Here is an 18,680-nt window from a genome sequence, read left to right on the forward strand (position 1 = left end):
CTGACCCCATTGGACTTCTTTCTGTGAGGTCACATCAAACAGCAGGTGTATGCGACCCCTCCACCAACATTGCAGGACCTACGACGACGTATCACAGATGCTTGTGCAAACGTGTCACCTACCATATTGCACAATGTGCAGCAAGATACAGTATGCTGTGCAGAGTCCAGATGTGCATTGCAGCTGACGGTGGCCACTTTGAGCATCAAAGTTAAATGAGCGCCATATGCGTGACCAGCATTCAATGTTCAATGTTTTTTTTGGGGGGGGGGGTCGTGGGTTTCATATCATAGCATTTCTGTATGCAAGGTGTCGATTCGTATTGAATTGATGATGCCCTACAATTTTTATAAGTCACTTTTTTTCTCTATCTCGTTCCGTTTTCGAGATAAAAATGGTAACTCCGTTGTTTTCCACCAGGTGGCGCTATAGGTGGTTTCATTGTGTAGCGCATGGATACTTTACTATACCTAGACACCACTTCTATGCCTATAGCTGCCGCCATTCTCAAGTTAATGGCGGTGGACACACTGTATATACTGCTTGTGCAAACACGATTGGCATAGATGCTGTGAAAAGTTCTGACGCATATACTGACCATATACATCCAAGTGTATGCAAAACATATCTAAATGTTATGCAAAGACTGAGAATTTATCTCATAGGATCCAGTTTTTAATGAGTCTAGGTATTCCCTTTTCTGGCATCAGGTTACTCTCTTATGTTGGAACACCCTAATCCCTACTTACTCCTCATCTTGTGGAAATGAAAAGAGTGCAAGCTGATAGCCCACAGTTACGAAACATCACAGCTTTTTTTTCCCTTTATTGTCTCTACTTCCAGGAAGTTCTATAAAAGCTAGTGTTTATACAAGTCAAATCTGACACAGGTTTCACCATTACCACCTTCTTCTGGAGCATAGCTGAATCTGAACACCTCCTTAACTGATAACTGATTATCACTATCATAAAGACATAGATATAAGTATAAATAGAATAAGCCTACAAGTTAATATACAATTAAATGCTTTAAAAATGGTGTGAGCATATGTAAATCAATATTCTAAGCAAATTATCAAAGCTGAATGGCTGGGAAACCAGATGTCCATCACACCCAATCTGTGTTCTGCACAATGTGCTTCATCAAGGATTGGACATGGACTGGGAGGAAAACTTTTATACTACACTTATCTAATGGATAAAGGAATACTAAACATTGTACATAGATGGTACAGTCATGAGACTTCGTTATAGCTATAAAGCTTATAATATTGCTATAGCCTGGGGTTCACTTTTTTTTGCATACAGTTTGCAAGCTCAGGATATTAGTGTAAGGGTACAGTTCCACTTGCGCAATTTCTGCTGCAAGAGCATCGGAAGCGATATGCTAATGTTCCTCTGCTGCGAGCGTCAGCCGAGGATCATGCGACTGTGATGCGATCGTATCACAGCTGCGGAGAAGAGGGAAGGAGCACTTTCTCCCCATCTCCTCCACTGCCTGTCTCTGTGTACATCGCACTGCGGTCGGATGACATGCGAGTGCAGTGCGATGTTTCACATGCTCCCATAGACTTGTATGGGGGTGTGTGAGCCAAGACTCACTGCCAAACGCAGCATTTTGCGATTCATTCTTCAGGCTGCTATGGTAGGAGAAATCAATCGCAGATGGACACTGCCCCCATGGTTTTGCACTAGAGTGAGAACAATCCGATGTTTTATCGGATTGTAGTTGTCCGTGCAAAATGCAATTGGAACCGAGGCCTATGTGTGTAATTATATCTATCTTTTATACTTTGTATTATTCAAGATATTATTCAGTTTGGAATATATAGACTCAGATCCATGGTTTTACACCCTTCCATGTGTAGATGTATTCTTTTTTTTTTTTATCATGATTTCACAATTGCCTTTGATTTTTCATTGGAATAAGTTGGTGAGCTTCTGTTTATCTATCTTACCTATGGGCAGTTTGGTTTTTTTTTTTTTGGGGGGGGGGGAGTGTATTCATTCATATTTAATTACATTTTTTGCATTGGATTTTAATTAGACCATTACTACCTTTGAACACTGTTAAGGTGGTGAACACTTAATTAAACCCATCATGCCCTCCACATGTTGCAGGTGTCCAGTGCCAGAGGGAACAAAAAAGCTCCCCAGAGCATCTCAGAGCCACCATCATGCTTTACTGTGGGCAGGGTATTCTTTTCAGTTCATTCAACTTCGGCTAGATATACTGCTGATCCTTAGACCCAAGAAGTTTCTATTTTGTTTCATCCCTCCATAAAACAAAATGTCAACACCTATGTGGCTTATTTATTTAGTTCTGAGCATATTTTACTTTTGGGGCAGTAGAGATGTGTGTTTTAGAGTTTGGGCATTGAGATCTTCAGTGTCTAGAATGCACTTTTCTGCGCAAACAAACTTCAGTGCCTGCGCCATCAAATCTTGCTACAGGCCTATTGTAGTAACTCCTTGGCTTCTGCCTACCTGCTCTGTCCAAAATCTGGTGGCCGCCGGTGACGGTTTTCTCTTTCTGCTACGTCCAGGTTAACATAGTTTGTGTTTCTATAACTTTGAACTTGTGAACTCTGCTTCCTGCTGTATCTCTAGGAACAATCTTTGCATTTGTATACTTTTCCTTGTTTACAGCAGTTACAGAAACAATATTGTTACTGTTATCCATTCAGTACACATAATGATGTCTTAAACTATCAGATTGGATTGAAAAACATCACTAACAATATAACAATGTCTACAATATTTAATTGATTTTGCAAACAAGTATGTGACAGCACACAGTGAAGGTGGAATAGGAGTACCATAATAGATTTTCTTTTAATAAGAAGCTGGAAATACGAATGAACATGGTATTATACAGTGACGGACAGCGCACGCAGGAGTGATGGTATGAAGCGGTTGGGGGGGGAATGGCGACGAAATACGTTCATGCACCTGATCACATGAACATTTCAATACAAATTGGAGCTGTTTTTGAGACACAGCAGAATAAGTATTATCATTGTCCAAGACACATGTATCCCTGTAAAAAAAAATAAAAATTGTGAGAAAAGGAACAAAGTGCATAAGTATTATTTCTTTTAAACTGACCCAACTGTATGTAATAATAATCATTTATATAGCGCTATTAATTACAGCGCGCTTTGCATAAATTGTAAACACTGTCCCCATTGGGGCTCACAATCTAGAGTCCCTATCAGTATGTCTTTGGAGTGTGGGAGGAAACCGGAGTAGCCAGAGGAAACCCACGCAAACACGGGGAAAACATAGAAACTCCTTGCAGATGTTGTCCTTGGTGGGATTTGATCCCAGGACCCCAGCACTGCAAGAGTGCAGTGCTAACTGCTATATATTGGGGTAAGGCCTCGTACAGACAGCTGTATATTCAGCCAGTGTGTTCTCCCTGTGCACAACTGACAGCACTTTGACCAATATTAAAGGGGTTGTCCACTACTCGGACAACCCCTTCTCAATCCCTGTTTCCCCCCAGTAACATAACAGCTATACTCCCCTCTGGTGGCAGCGTTGTTCAGTGATTAGCTGCATGGATGACGAGGCATAATAATATCACCTGAGGTCTGGGAAAACCAGTGCCGACACCGATGGACTGATGCTGGCACCGAAAGTGAGTATTGGGGTAACTATTTTACTAGAATGAAACATTAGGATTGAGAAGGGGTTTTTCGAGTAGTGGAGAATCCCTTTAACCTATGTGAAAATGCAAACAATCGATTTGCAAAGCAGAATTACGGTTGGTATGTGTGAAAAAACTAACAGTTTGATGGTGAAAAATGCACTAAACAGGCAGCTCACACACCCATCTAATGTGCACAGTCATGTGCAATTTGCAGTCTTGACAAGCAGTATTCTCAGCTTTTCCTAGCAGGCCCATTGACAATGAAGGGAGCAGAGTCAACTATCCACACCTCCGGTCTACGGAGTCCAATTACTGGGTTCAAGGGTTCCAGCATCAATGGGGTTCTCAGGGGTTGGACTCTCAGCAATTAGTAATTTATTCCCCATTTGGCAAAGAGGGGATAAATTAGTATCTTTGGTATAAACCTTTATTGATGTCTTCAGAAGGTAGGTTGTAACCGAAGAAGTGGTTCATAATTAGGGATGATCGAATACCTCAAATATTCGGCTTCACGAATATTTTCCGAATACCTCGCCACTATTCGATGCGCAATGTAAGTCTATGGGAAGCCCGAATAGTTCCAAATAGTTGTTATTCGGGTTTCCCATAGACTTACATTGCACATTGAATATTCGCGAATAGTCGAATAACAGCGAGGTATTCGGAAAATATTCGCGAAGCCAAATAATCGAAGTATTCGATCATCCCTATTCATAATTCTTTAAAGTGGTAGATTTCTCTTATACGAGATCAACAAAGTTTCTTAAATTTGTATTATTGATTATTCAAAGTTTGTTGAAATAACAGTATCCGATTAGGCTATGTGCCCACAATCTGGATGACGGAGCGTTCTGGACGCAGTGTGTTTTCTCTTCCGGAGACATTAGTGTCCTGTGCGGGAGAATGCAGCATCTGTGCACACGGTGAGGATTCTGGGTGCTGCGGATTTTCGCTATGTTCTCCCGCTTAGAATACTAGCATCTCTGCAAGCATATATTGACATGTTGAGGCTTGGAAGGCCGCGCCACAGGACAGTGTATGGAGCATCTAAAGAAGCACAGTGGGCAGGAGATTTCTATAAATCCCATCCACCGTGCTTGTACTGTACAACGCAGTTGTTTGGACAAAGCGAAGCACACTGAGTCCAAAATACTGCTAGCCCTGATCATCTCCATTCACCCTTAAGGTGGCAATTAGAGTTGATGGGAAGTGATTAGAGGGAACTGGTCCATCGGCCTTGTCAGTAAATTATGGCTTCTGAAAGGGAGCCCTGATAACCACCTCCTACCTTCCAGCATCCATGGCTCTTCTTTTGATTGGCCAACCTGACGTAATGTCATCGTTGCAGTATGATACATATGATGCCGCGCCAGGCTGGCTAGTCATAAGAAGAGCCGCGGATTCCATCAGGTAGGAGGCGGTTTTCAGAGATGCTGTCAAGTGGACACTTAAGTGCCAATGTGGCTACTAGATCTAGTCCTGCTAATCGACATTCTTCGGTTTAGTGGTCTTTTACAATGAAAATAATGGGAACTCTTTACATGGGTCAGGATTATCCCCAGCGCCACTGACAAGTGAAAACGATGCAGGATTAACTATACCTTAAATGTTCAACTGGTTACATCAAAATTAGTGATGAGCGAATACTAAATATTTGGGTTTGGGTTATTCATACCAAATTCCTAGTACTATTCCGGTATTCATCAAGAATAACCAACCTAATGCAAGTCAGTGGGAAACTGAGAATTTTTCTTGAAGATTTCCCAGAAAAATGATCGGGTTCCCCCTTGACTTGCATTAGGTTTGTTATTCGTGAGAAATACTGGAATAATGCGAGTTAGTCCGTACGAATAACCCGAACATTTACTATTCACTCATCACTAATCAATATGTATAAACCATGTTGTGTATTGTTTATTTGTATACTTATATATGGGGTTAATATAGGATTGTATCTCACTGTTTGTTTTGATGGTGGAAAGCGATGTTTCTTTGTTGTTGTACTATGAAATGCAAAATAATATTTTAATGAAAAAAAATATATATATTTTTCAAAGTGGTCTATTGAGAACTTACCAGAAGCATCTGAGGTTGGTTCATCATCTGGGAAAAAAGAAACATAAAATAAATACAATCCTGCCATAACATAAAATGGATTATATGCAAATTGAAATACTTAAAGGGAAACTGTCAGCAGGTTTTTGCTACCTCATCTTAGAGCAGCATGATGAAGGCAATGAGATTCTGAATTCAATGATGTATCACTTAGATTACTGGCTGCAGCCGTTCCGACACAATCAGAATGTTTAGATTTATTAAGTAGCAGAGCTGAGAGGGCTGTGCCGCCCACACCAGGCTCTGTATAGAGATTGTACATTCACAGTGAGGTATCTATCAGAGAAGGCAGTGTGCTGGACTGCTGTGCACATGTCAGCTAGACCTAGCAATGATAATTACCAAGTGATAAAGCCTTTAGTTTAACTAAACAACAGCACGGAGCCTGATAATAGATGCCTAGTTAATTTTTATTTTTTTTAGACCCCTACAGAATACTGGTTTAGCTTATATAGAAAAAACCTGCTGACATGTTACCTTTAAAGAAGCCTCCCAGTAACTTTTTTGTTAATTCTATGTATGTGCATATAATGTAGGGTGAGTGTATTAATATCTTCCTCTACCGACAATTTGTCTGGTGTCTAGCGCCGTTCTTCTCTGCTTCTTACTGACGTCACCGCTCTTCAGTTTCTCCGGGTCACACTGCACCCTGCGTAATTTGAAAGTCTTTTACAATGAAAGCCTATGGAGCGTCAGAACGAGGCTCCATAGGCTTTCATTGTAAAATTGACTTCCAGCTCATGTATAGATCATAAAAGGAGCCGGATCAGGACTGCAGGGACATCTGCGAGAAGCAGGGAAGAACGGTCCTGAACAGCGGAGACAGTGGCGGTAGGTGAGTATATTATCACACTCACACTGCATTCACATGCACACACACATTTAATTAATAGAAAAAGTTAGTGACAGGCTTCTTTAAGAATGTAGCTATTTGTAGGAGTATTGAGTGTTGGCGGATTCCCATTAATTTCTTATTGATGCCATCTCTAAGGCCCCCTTCACACGTCCATGAAAAATGATTGTGGTTTGCATGGCCGAGTGGTGCGTATGGCCCATCCATGTGTTGTGATTTTGACACACTAGTGTTCACCATGTGCTAGCCATGATAGTACACGGAGAGCAGGAACTTTTTACTCACCTGTCCCTGGCGCTGCTGTCCATAGTGCTGATGTCTCCGACGCTGCTGCTTCCTGGTCCACTGTGCAGTGAATATTCATGAGCATAATGAGCGGGCTTGGAATCAAGTGACAGCAGTGTCGAAGACAGCAGCGCTGGAGACAATTGAGTCTAGAAAATAATTTTATGTCAAAGACACGTGTTTTCTCTGGTACGTGTCACATGGATCACATCACTGTGTGGTCCGTGTGGCATCAGTGCTGCCAGAGAAAAACGGACTTGTATCCGTGCAGAAGACATGGACACGCATGTGCTCCATACGGAAACACGGTCCCTGTGAAAACAATGATGTGTACGCAGACCTCTTGATTTTAATGTCTCTGCGTATGTCTGTGTCTCCGGTACGTATAAAAATGGGCGTCATACGCACCAGAATCACTGATGTGTGAAGGAGCCTAAGAAATATGTTATCAATATTGCAGTCCTTGACATCCTCATTGATCTAAATAGCAGTCCTAAATTTTTTAATATCCAAACACATTGTGCAACATATATTTTGTGACTTTATTATACAACTTTTCCCTAGAGATGACTTTGTTGACTTATGCTATGCTCACCATTACGAAAAATCTTAGCTGCAAATTTGGTTACAAAAACTTAGGCTATGTTCACATTTTCCGGAAAATCTCTGCTGCAGATTTGGTTGCAAAGAGTGAGGCTACGTTCACACGTTGCGGAAAATGTCAGTTGCGGATTTGGTTACAATTCTGCAACGAAATCCGAAAGTTTTTAAAAGCTCATTTATTTATATTATACTATAAATTGCTGCAAATTTACGGTGTGCTATCAGCGATGTGTGAACTTTGCCTTATTATCCATAGGATAGACTGGCTTAGGAGTTAACTCCAACCCTCCTAGACAACATCATCTTAATCACTATCTAATGCACCAAAAGTAAATTGCAGAACAGTTTTTTTTTTCTCCTCCAATATCATACCACACAAGAATAAAAAGTTTATTTTTCTACCTCTAGGGCCTTCATAATGGTTGTAGGGCCAACATATTACTTATATTAGATGAGACATTTCTGTATTTTGAGCCAGAGCTTGATTTTTATATAAATAAAATCTTATTTCAATAGAATTATTTAAAGCATTTGTTTTAAACAATTATCCAATTTTTTTTTTACTTTTTTTATTTCAACTTTGTAAAGTTTCCTAATAAATGGGACAGATTTTATTCATTGCGACTAATGGCATTTATTTTATTGTAGAAATTGGAAGATACAAAAAGAAGTAAAAAAGTAACAAATCAAGAAAAAAAAAAGTATTTTAATGTGTTACATACGGTATCTTTTTTTTTTATTTCCGGAAACATGATTATAAATAATAATAATAATTTGTAAATAATAGGATGAATATATTTGATGAATTAATTTTTTCATAAAATTAAAATATCATGTGTTTAATAAGAGAATGGGCCAATGAACTAATGCACAAATTAAAATGATTAATTAATTAATCATATTAAAAATATATATTATTTTTTTTATTTGCAAGGCCTATGATTAGCACATAGGCTTCACTAATCTATATTATCAGGAATAAATTTACTTACATGGAAAGGGCAGATTAATTCATTAATAAACCTACAGTAGATGTATTGGCAGTTTACTAAAGATATTAATTTGTTGCCCAATTATAGTTATGTATGTCTTTCGCACTCAGTTTAGTGGCATTTATAAAACTATTACATTTTTAGTATTTTTTTTTTTTTATATTCTTTTGGATTACATTACAAGACATATCTTCTTTTATATTTTGTGATGAGATGACATTTTCTGTAATTTTTGTTTCAATTCTCACCTGATGCGACTATGGGACCATAGGCTAAAACAAATCCATTATCATCACTCTGTTTAAAAAGTGAGCGGACACCAGAACATGTCTGCAAAAAAAAAAACATATTTACATATTAAATCAATTAAACAAATATTATACCATTATTCTTATATTCCCTTAGTTCAAAACAATGATAAGGAGAAAATAAAGAGAAAATATGGTAATATTATTTTTGTCACCACTAGAGGGAGCTCACTGCATATGAATATTTTTATCACCACTAGAGGGAGCTCACTGCATATGAATATTTTTATCACCACTAGAGGGAGCTCACTGCATATGAATATTTTTATCACCACTAGAGGGAGCTCACTGCATATGAATATTTTTATCACCACTAGAGAGAGCTCACTACATATAAATATTTTTAACACTAGAGGGAGCTCACTACATATGAATATTTTGACGAACATCTCCTTGCCTGCCTCCACCAGCTATGCGGAAGGAAGGAGGTGGGCGGGATGTTTACTTCCAGCTCATCTCCGCCCCTCCGCTTCTATTGGACGGCTGCCGTGTGACATCGCACGACCCGCCCCCTTAGAAAGGACAGGTAAGTCTGTGTGACGGGGGTAAGCGAGGTTGTGCGCGACGGGCAGCGATTTGCCCGTGTCGCACACCGACGGGGGCGGGCACGATCGCTTGCAATCTCGCTAGCGAGATCGCAGTGTGTAAAGCCCGCTTACGTATATAAAGGTAAATAATGAAAGAGGAATTGCAAGATATGTAGGGGTAAATTTAGTTAAATACATTAGATAGGATAGGTGTTGGTTGTACACTCTCTTGACTAATAGTTACCAGTCACGACCCTACCCAATATATACGTACACTCAGTGGAGCCAAGTCCACATGTGCTGTAAGAGGCGTGCAAAGTACGACAAGGGGCCTGGCAATGGCTTATCTCTCCTAAAACAAAATGATCAGGCTGTTGAAATCAGTCAGCCTGATCCTTATCTCCCCTGACATGCCTGGTCTCTGAAATTTTCACGATTCAGGCAATTTATATATAAGGTGAAGGACCAGTTTAAGACTGCAGAATTAGCATAAATCTTAAAATCAGCATGATGGGTTATATGAGCATTACTGAAATGATGACACATTAACAATACCAATCAGCTTACTTACAGGTTTACATCTGTCTCTGGTGATATCACAGATGTTTGCTTCGCAGTGCAGAAATACCGACTCGTAATCACCAACAAATTTGAACATCTGAACTGAGAATCGTCCTTTTGTGGAGACCCCGTTTTCCTTGATGTCTACAGTTCCATCCTTCCTATTAGGACATCTGTTTAAAAGATACTAATCAGATGGACGACAAGCAATCCAAGTATTCTCAGAACTTACATATTACTATTTCCCTATCTCTACAGCCTGAGGGGTGTGCACCCATGCACTTTAAACCCTCAATCAATGCCTCGGTATCATTGCTATTAGCATTCATACACACATTGTCACGCACGTGGAAGTGGACCAACTGTGCCACGGATCGGGCTTACCTTGGAGGGGTGTGACTAAGTGTCTAAGGGTATTAACCAGAACCAGAGCCTCTAATATTGAGGATCAACTTGGCTGCTGGTAGACACCGGGTACCACTCCAGGGCAGTCCCCAGACTTCAACAGCTGGCTCAAACTGTCAGGGATGTGACTCGTCCACCCCAGGGCCTTAGGTGACTCTGTGTCGGGCTGGACTAGTTCTGGGTAGTCAGCGGTGGCGGGGCCCGACTCCGTGACCCTGGCGGGGTCAATTAATATGACGGCTGTGGGGGTGATGATTATAATAAAGTTTATGAAAGATTCGTGACGCCACCTGTGGTAAATTGAAGCTCTTTAGGGCCGCAGCTGCTGGAAGGGACCTCCGGGGCTGATGTTGTAGCAGCTGAGATGTTGCTTGCTCTCCACAGGTAGAGCGGGTACCCCGGGGCAACCTTTGGTTCTTTGTAGGTTCTATGGTGTTATGTGCTGTGGTTGAGGTGCAGGGCCGACAGGGCGGTATAAAGCAGATGACACAGGGCTTGCAGTTCAGATGTTTTACTCACTGTTCAGTTCAATTCGGCAGCGGACCGGTTGCCCACGGAGTGCCAGGATCTGCTGTCAGGGGCTGCTGCCGATCCCGGATAGGTCAAGGGTCAGTCCCGGTGTACCCCTAGTTGTGTGTCCTTTTCTGACTGACTTCTTAGCCTTGACTGTTTTAGATGACCTGGTCCTGGCCTCCACCACAGGGCCTGTACAAAGGGGGCTAACCGCAGTTGTTTCTTGTCCTCTTCACCGGGGATCTGTGGCGGGTAATGGCCCTGGGCGCCTGCAACGATCTCCCAGGCCTTCGGTGTTACTTTTGAGACATTGTCTTTCTTGCCTCTGTCTAGGGACCGTCCCTGAATGCAGCCAGATCCCTCCACCCGATGTTATCAGTGGAACAGGTCACGGGACAATTGCCCTTCTGTGGCCCTGGAATCCTTTCTTTCTTTGGGTGTCACCTGGGCAAAACTAGACCCCAGGATCTCCACCAGGAACCTCCTTCTGTCTCTGTTCTTTCTGTCTGCTGTCCTCTCCTGACAGCCCACCTCCTCACTCCTCTACTCCTTCTGACAGACTGACTCCACTGTCTAGACTGACTGACTTTGAACTTCCTAGTTTCCTTTGTCTACTCTCACTTTCTGACTCCTCCCACACACCCACTGACTAGGCCCCACCCACACCATTGGGACCAGAAATGGGACTTACGGCCCCATGAGCTAAACATCTATGGGGGTTGCTGCCACTATCACTGACCCGGTGTATGCCTACCAATTGGTGTGTGCAAGTTTTGTCTGTACACCGGCAATTGACCCCCATTCCTACCCGGGATGGGATACCACACCTCTGGCTGAGGTGCAATATCTTTGTGGCGACGGTAGCCTCAGGGGCACCACAGATGCACATACAGGGCTTATGGTAACAGACAGGACTAGATGAGGATCACAGACAGAGTGGATACATGTACCGGTTCAAACTAGATGGCTGGAATGGGATGCTGGCTGGCAGGAAAGATACGAGTTCAGACTAACAGGTTCGGGTACAGGCAAGAATGTCGAGTTCAGGCAGGTAGGACAGATACGGGTTCAGGCTGGCAAGATACAGGTTAGGTTCGGATTCAGACAGGCAGGATAGATAAGAGTTCGAGCTGGAAGGATACAGGCTCAGGAACTTGATAACTAACTAGCAGGCACAGGACTAACTATAAACAATATTGCTCAGTCACCTTCCAAAGGGGGAGGATGCCTTACGTACCTAGTGTCTCTCAGCGATAGGCTAGAGGCATTTCCATATTAAGTGGGCTGCCCCTTTAAGAAGTGGGGAGCACATATTGTAAGCGAGCTCCCAGGAGACCTGTGTGGGGGGTACAGGACCTGGAAACCAGAAGCCATGGTGGAGGACACCGGGGAGGGCTGCGCTGAACAGAGGGGAGTGAGTGGTAGAAGAGGACGTTACACCTATCACTGCTAGATAAGTCAGCACAGTCATAATCAACATACTTATATCAGATCTCCAGAACGTCAGCAGCCACTATGTCTGTGTCGCAGTAGAAACCACAGTCCCCTTTTATCTTGGTCTCCCATATAGTACTAACCACATATCAGTATCTCCTATATATTATTAGCTTCATAGCTTCCAATTAGAACCAGCTACAAAGCAGCCATGGTTCCAGACACAAGGTCCCTATACCAACTCTTTTAGGAGCAATATATTGTCAGTCCCAAAATCCACATATAGTGCCTGTCACAAAGAACCTACTTAGTGACAGCCACTAAGTGTATAGAGTGTCAACCATACAGCCCTGAATTGTGCCATACAGAATGCCTCATATCACACCATCCATATCATGACCATAATTATGCCAGGTACAAGACCCAAACATTGCCAGTAACAGAGAACCTATTCAGTGGCAGGTAAAGAGCCTTGATACATTATTGGCCATAGATATTGTACCAGCCAGAATACCAGCTAGAGAACCAGCTGCACCATTCCCATATGGTGTCAGTTATGATACAGCATATAGTGCCAGCCACAGAGTAGCTATTCAGTGGCAAGCACAGAGTCTTTAAATACTAAATACTGTGTTTTCCCAAAAAATCAGTCCTACCCCTGAAATAAACCCTAGCAGGAATTTTCGGCCTTTTCAGAGTAGGAAGCCCTACTCTGAAAATAAGCCCTAGTTGCGGTTTAATAATGAAGTGTCCATGCAGCTAAAAAAATTAAAGAATACTGCGGGACACTTCATTATAGAAAGCAGACATCTCCAAAAGAGAGAAGACAAACACCGCAATCGTACTCACCAGACCCTGGATGGGACGCTGTGGATTGCGAGAACCTGCGGTGGAACGCACACATATACATGTAGCACCCCAGTGGTCCGGTTGCCGCAGTAGCGTTGCCCTCCTCCCAGGGGGTGATGCTATGCCTGGAAGCAAAGAGTGGGGTCCCCATGCTAGGTAGAATCTGCAGTCAACACTATCCTAACTCCAGACCAGAAGGGAGAGCTCGAACACCTAGTTCATGGAGAGCTTCCCTGTGCATTCTGGCCTGGAAGTGGGGTTAGTAACAAACAAACAAACACACACACACACACACACACACACACACACACACACACACACACACACACACACACACACACACACACACACACACACACACACACACACACACACACACACACACACACACACACACACACACACACACACACACACACACACACACACACACACACACACACGAAACTAAGCAGGAGAAAACAAGTCAGGAGTAGAGAGAAGACTGTCGCTGAGAAGGGATCTGTGCCATAGCTTCCTCATGGCCGCGAGCAAAGTACCGGACACCAGATTCCGAGGTTGCATGGGTTCTAAAGTTCCCGCAGCTGAATCCATAGGGCAGGAGACTGCAGGTCTTCTGGGCCACAGAATGCCCGGGACACAGCAGCATAGTAGAGCCTGGAGCCGTGACCAGCGAATCGGCACCAGTAAAAGGCTTGCGCTGCCTGCCATACAGGTGAGAACCAGAACCTACACAAGGAAGAGGGTTACAGCATAGCTTGAAGCCGCAGGGAACCACACATCAGTGTAAGAAGGAAGTCCTTTGAACCCACCCGGCTAGGTGGATCCTCTCAATTGCATGCAGGCTGACTGCACCTCCGTTATCAGCTGGACCAGTCTCCCGAACCTGTATCATCTACTACCGAGTAAAAGGTAAAGGAAAATATGGCCCCTGAGTTGTCTATTTATTGCCGGTGTTCTCAGTCCTGCACCCCAACATTAAGTCCCTCCATCATTTGTAAAGACTACTACTCCCAACAGCTCTGGGTCCAGCTCTACAGGTAGAGTCATGACATATCCTATATACATGTCCCCACCGCCATTTAAATAACAACACCGCCGGGGTAACAGAGCCGGTTTCTGCCTCCGTGACATCCTCCAAGCAGGACAGATCCGGCCCGATAATGAGTATCCCCCAGGCCCCGGTGAGAGCTTGACACACACTGTACTGCTCTGGGGACCTAGGATGCAGTGGAGTGCGAGAACCTGCTGTGGAACACACACACGCACGAACGCACGTATGGCGCCCTAGACAAGCCAGGACGTCACAGGTACTGCAGCAACACACCCCACACCCCGGCTAGGCACATCAAAGTCAGACAAAATTCCTTGTTGCCTCCCTCTAGGGGCTGATGTCCACACCAGGGGGTGGAGCCAGGCAGTTGGCCCCACCCACCGAGGAGTACACAGTCCTGGAGGCAGGAAAAAGAAGTCAGTGTAGTGGAGAGCAGTTGGAGAGTTGAAAAGTGAAGTGGTAGTGGAGCAGACTGACCGTGTCCGGGTGCGTGGCCCGGGCACATACTGCAAGGTTGGCAGACGATGGTGACCGTCTGCAGGAGGGGCTGATTGACGTGAACCGTAAGGACTGGGGACGGGCGGTGGTCCGCCGGTACCGGATCGGGGAGCGAAGAGAGGCCAGCACCATTCGGCAGGGCCTATGGACCCCGACCAGGCTTGGAGTCGCCGTAAAACTGGTCAAATCCGTTAGCGAAGGGAACCTCCGGGGTTTCCCAGCAGTCAAGACCCGATTGAAGGCAACCGCCCAAACCGTGAAGGGAAATACAGTCACCGCCAAGGCTACAGTTCCCAGGGCCAGAGCCTGCGGGCAAAAGGGGCTCCCTCAGCATCCATCCAAGCTGGGGAGCGGGTTACCGGTGGGAAGCCACCAGAACTGAGAACATAACACAGGTGCAGGGAAAGGCAGTCACCGCCAACCTACCGGGAGAAGAACCACCGCAGCCGTCTGTGGGACCCGTCCATCCAGCCGTTTGTTTTACCGGAGACTTTGCATTCATCATTGGCTGAGTGAGTACCACCGTGCCGTGCGGCACCGCGCTGCTCCCGCGACCCTGCACTTCACCAGGTCCCGTAACCCACCTGCCATTCCTCCCTCACCGGGCCCCGGGACAACCAACCCCCCTACCCACGGAGGGGGAAAAACAACATCCAAGATGCTCCCCGTCATCGCTCCCGGGATCCCCATGCAGAGCAGCGGTGGTGTCACAACCTCACCACAACCGTGGGTGGCGTCACGGACAATAAATCCCCAAAACCATTCCCCTTTTCACTCACGGGCGAGGAGCGCCGCTCGAGTCCCCGGATCCGGCCCACCGCTCAAGCCACCGAGCAGCAAGCGAAGCAGCAGCAGTGCCGGACCCGAGCGTGGTGAGCGCAGCGTCCCCTCCCCGCCCGCGACACACGCACACGCAATGATACTGTACTGCTCCGGGGACCTGGGACGAAGTGGAGCATGAGCACCTGCAGTGGAACACAGCAGGTCCTCACTTTCCACAGTGCTGTCGGGCCAGTAGCAGTACGGTATCACTGGATGTTGCTCTTTGTGCAGGTGTGCGTGCCTGCTTGCGTGCCTGCTTGCGTGCATGCGTGAGTTTGTGCGTGTGATGTTCCTGTGATCTGATGTTTGTGTGTGTGTGTGAGTGCTAGGGGCAAGCAGAGGAGGACCTCTGTGGAACATGCAAGGACCTACTGGGAGCTCCCACTGTGGATCGCAGGAGGACCTGGGAGCAATGCAGATGTCCAAGGTTTGGTAAGTATGATTTTCCTGGGGTTGTCTGCCTTTTTTGGGGTAAACTTACCCACAACCGGTGTTACACCGAAAATAAGCCCTACCCCAAAAAAAAGCCCTAATGCATTTTTGGGGGGGCAAAAAATATAATATAATACATTGTCTTTTTTTCGGGGAAACATGGTAGCACCAGCTAAACAGCCAATCTACAACACAGTTATAGAGAAACCATAAGGTACAAAGCAAATAGTCAGAGAATCACTTCAATGAGATACACAGAGCTCCACTCCTACAGCATATAAGGCAAGTCACAGTCCGTGACAATCATAAAGCCCCAATAAACTGACTGTGACAAGGCCCCCATATAGCGTACCATACCAGGGACAGACACACTATTGGTGCAATCTGTTAGCCGTAGAGGGGCCCAAGAAGTAAGGGAGGCCCATTTCTACCTCTAAAGCAGCTAGTAGCATCTGTCATAAACAGATATACGGGTGTATTATGATGAGCTATTGGACAGCAAAGGGCCCACAGGCTGTTCTTGTACAGGGGCCATCTTCTGTTTTTGTACCATACAATACAATAGATAACCTGGAATCACGTTGGTGATGGTTAAGACACATAGCATAGTTCATTCCATATTCCCTACTTTTACTGTGTATTATTCAGGTTGTATCTACATTTTTTAGACTTACCCATTTTTTATTATATAATATTTCACCGGGTCATAGAAATTTCTTGTCGGAGTCGCAAAGCAGTTTTTCATCACCACAACATACTGATCTGTGTTTTTGCCTTCTAGAATGACGGCAACATACAGCTTGGCTTTGGTTGACAGCGTAATCTCATGATCTTCATAAGGAAATGCGTAATTCTCATTTTTATAGAGAACCATTTGTGCCTTGAATTGCCCAGTTCCTTCAATGTTCAAAGTCAGTGAACTATAAAAGAAAGAAATAAATTACTGACCCTGAAAATCACCATCTGCTGAACTAGTCATAGTATAAATATGTATCCAAGTCCTGAACCCAACCAAATAAATGAATTCAGCTCCAAAGACTGGTATATGCACTGTAAGAAATAAGGAGAATGATTAAAACAATGTAATCACTAAGGATTGCTCAGAAAAATCAGTGGAACCTCTGCAATGTGTAGCGGCGGTGTCCCTGCACTACCGTGCCTCTCCCCAGCAGGGACACCAACTCTCTCACTGCTGCTGCCATACTGCCTCCTCCTCCCGCACTCCCACAGCCATCCATGTGCTTCTCTGCATCCTCCTCCTGGGGCCTGTGCACACCACACAGGTCTCCTGGGAATATGCTTAGGGTGCAAGCTCGCGCCTGCCCTACTCTTAAAGGGTCGGCATGCCATTTCTTGGAAGTTAAGACTTCCTTCCACTAGGGGTGGTGCCTGTGCAATGCCTTTAGTTAGTCAGTGTTCCTGTGTGCTTGCTAGTTGTCACGTCCCGGGCTCCTGTCCAGTTGTCTATTCCTGTGCCCGCCTTCCCATAGCTGTCTGTCCTTGTCGTGCCCACCGTTTCTGTCTGCTCCAGCTGTCCTGTCTGCCTCAGTCATACCGGCTGCACGAGCTTGCACCAGAGACTGTACTTGTCTGCACCTGTGTTTGTCCCTGTGTTCCCTGCTCTGGGGGTCATCTGCCACAGTACTGGACACTGCCCTGGGAGTGGCACCTGGTGTCCACCCGAGTAGTCGCTTAGCTAAGCCCCTCCCACATCAAAGTAAGCCCATGTCCACTCCTACTACTGCTCACCCAACACCGGTGAGTGTTACACAATGTACTTCTGTGCCACCCCCACATCAGTAGCAGCCGGGCTGCTCGCATCCGGATCCGCGTCCGGGTGTACTTGGGTCCCAGAGCCGGCTGGTGTACCGATGTCCCTTCCTCCGGCACACTGCAATTTTCCTCTCTTTTGGACGACTCCGTCTGGAATGGGGAAGTCCACTCCTGGTGCATTTTGGTTGGGAGATGTGCCCGCGAAAACTGACCCTTGGGATTTCAGTGGGTGTTTTCGGATACCCTGTCCCCCGCGGTGGGCTGCCGTTTTGCTCTAAACCGTTTTGGTCTAAACTTCTGGAGCTAGGCCTGAAACCTGCTCCCGGCCTGGTGAATTAGAGAAGGGGCTTGCAACCGTCTTCTAACTAGGGTCCAGGTACCCCGCCTGTGCACGGTTTCCGGACTGGATCAAAGCTGTTGGTACCGACGGGCTCCAACCCTGTCGCGATCCACTCTGGATCTCCCGCGACCGTATACCCATCGCCTTTGGACACGGTCCACTGCTTGCCACCTAGCCAAAAAACCAGGGCACTACCCTGTCTACTCTCCACTAGGCTCAGCCTTCCTCTGACAGTCTGTCACTGTCACTCTTCTCCACTTGACCTTCCACTTCAAACTCAAAACTCATCTGATCTGTTCCCGCCCCCGGATCCTCAAGACCACTAGGTGGGCCCTCCCAATCCACCTGGTCCTGCCCACTGGTGTGCCCTTCTTACCCTGGGAGGGTGGCTAGGATTTTGTGGCTGATGGAACCTTGTGTGGGAAGGTGTTATGTAGGGTGTAATGTACCTCTGTGACCACCTGGTGGCGCCAGGGCGTCACATTTCTTCTCATGCAAAGGACATTGTAATACATTGATACAATATAGGCAAGGTCGACCCAACATTACTCTGGTGCGTCTAGTCCCAGACACAGGTTAGGCAGATGACAACTCCATTTGGCGCTGAATTTGGAGCCACTGGAGATTGCACATACAACCTTTAAGACCTTATTGACTACCTC

At 45.3% G+C, this 18,680-nt stretch overlaps 1 protein-coding gene across 1 annotated transcript in view; it reads right to left on the reverse strand.

Moving 5' to 3' along the window:
- Positions 1-858: 858 nt before the first annotated feature.
- The window catches only part of LOC142246672 (uromodulin-like), a 54,077-nt gene continuing 36,255 nt past the window's right edge, over positions 859-18,680 (reverse strand). The window contains exons 12-19 of the mRNA XM_075319737.1: positions 16,580-16,825; positions 9,909-10,071; positions 8,751-8,832; positions 6,908-7,040; positions 6,333-6,418; positions 5,731-5,757; positions 4,943-5,087; positions 859-961 (exon numbers count right to left, since the gene is read on the reverse strand). Of these exons, the coding sequence (XP_075175852.1) occupies positions 859-961; positions 4,943-5,087; positions 5,731-5,757; positions 6,333-6,418; positions 6,908-7,040; positions 8,751-8,832; positions 9,909-10,071; positions 16,580-16,825 (985 nt within the window). The remainder of the gene's footprint in view (positions 962-4,942; positions 5,088-5,730; positions 5,758-6,332; positions 6,419-6,907; positions 7,041-8,750; positions 8,833-9,908; positions 10,072-16,579; positions 16,826-18,680) is intronic.

The sequence above is a fragment of the Anomaloglossus baeobatrachus genome, chromosome 7, assembly GCF_048569485.1.
Source record: "Anomaloglossus baeobatrachus isolate aAnoBae1 chromosome 7, aAnoBae1.hap1, whole genome shotgun sequence".
Taxonomy (NCBI): domain Eukaryota; kingdom Metazoa; phylum Chordata; class Amphibia; order Anura; family Aromobatidae; genus Anomaloglossus; species Anomaloglossus baeobatrachus.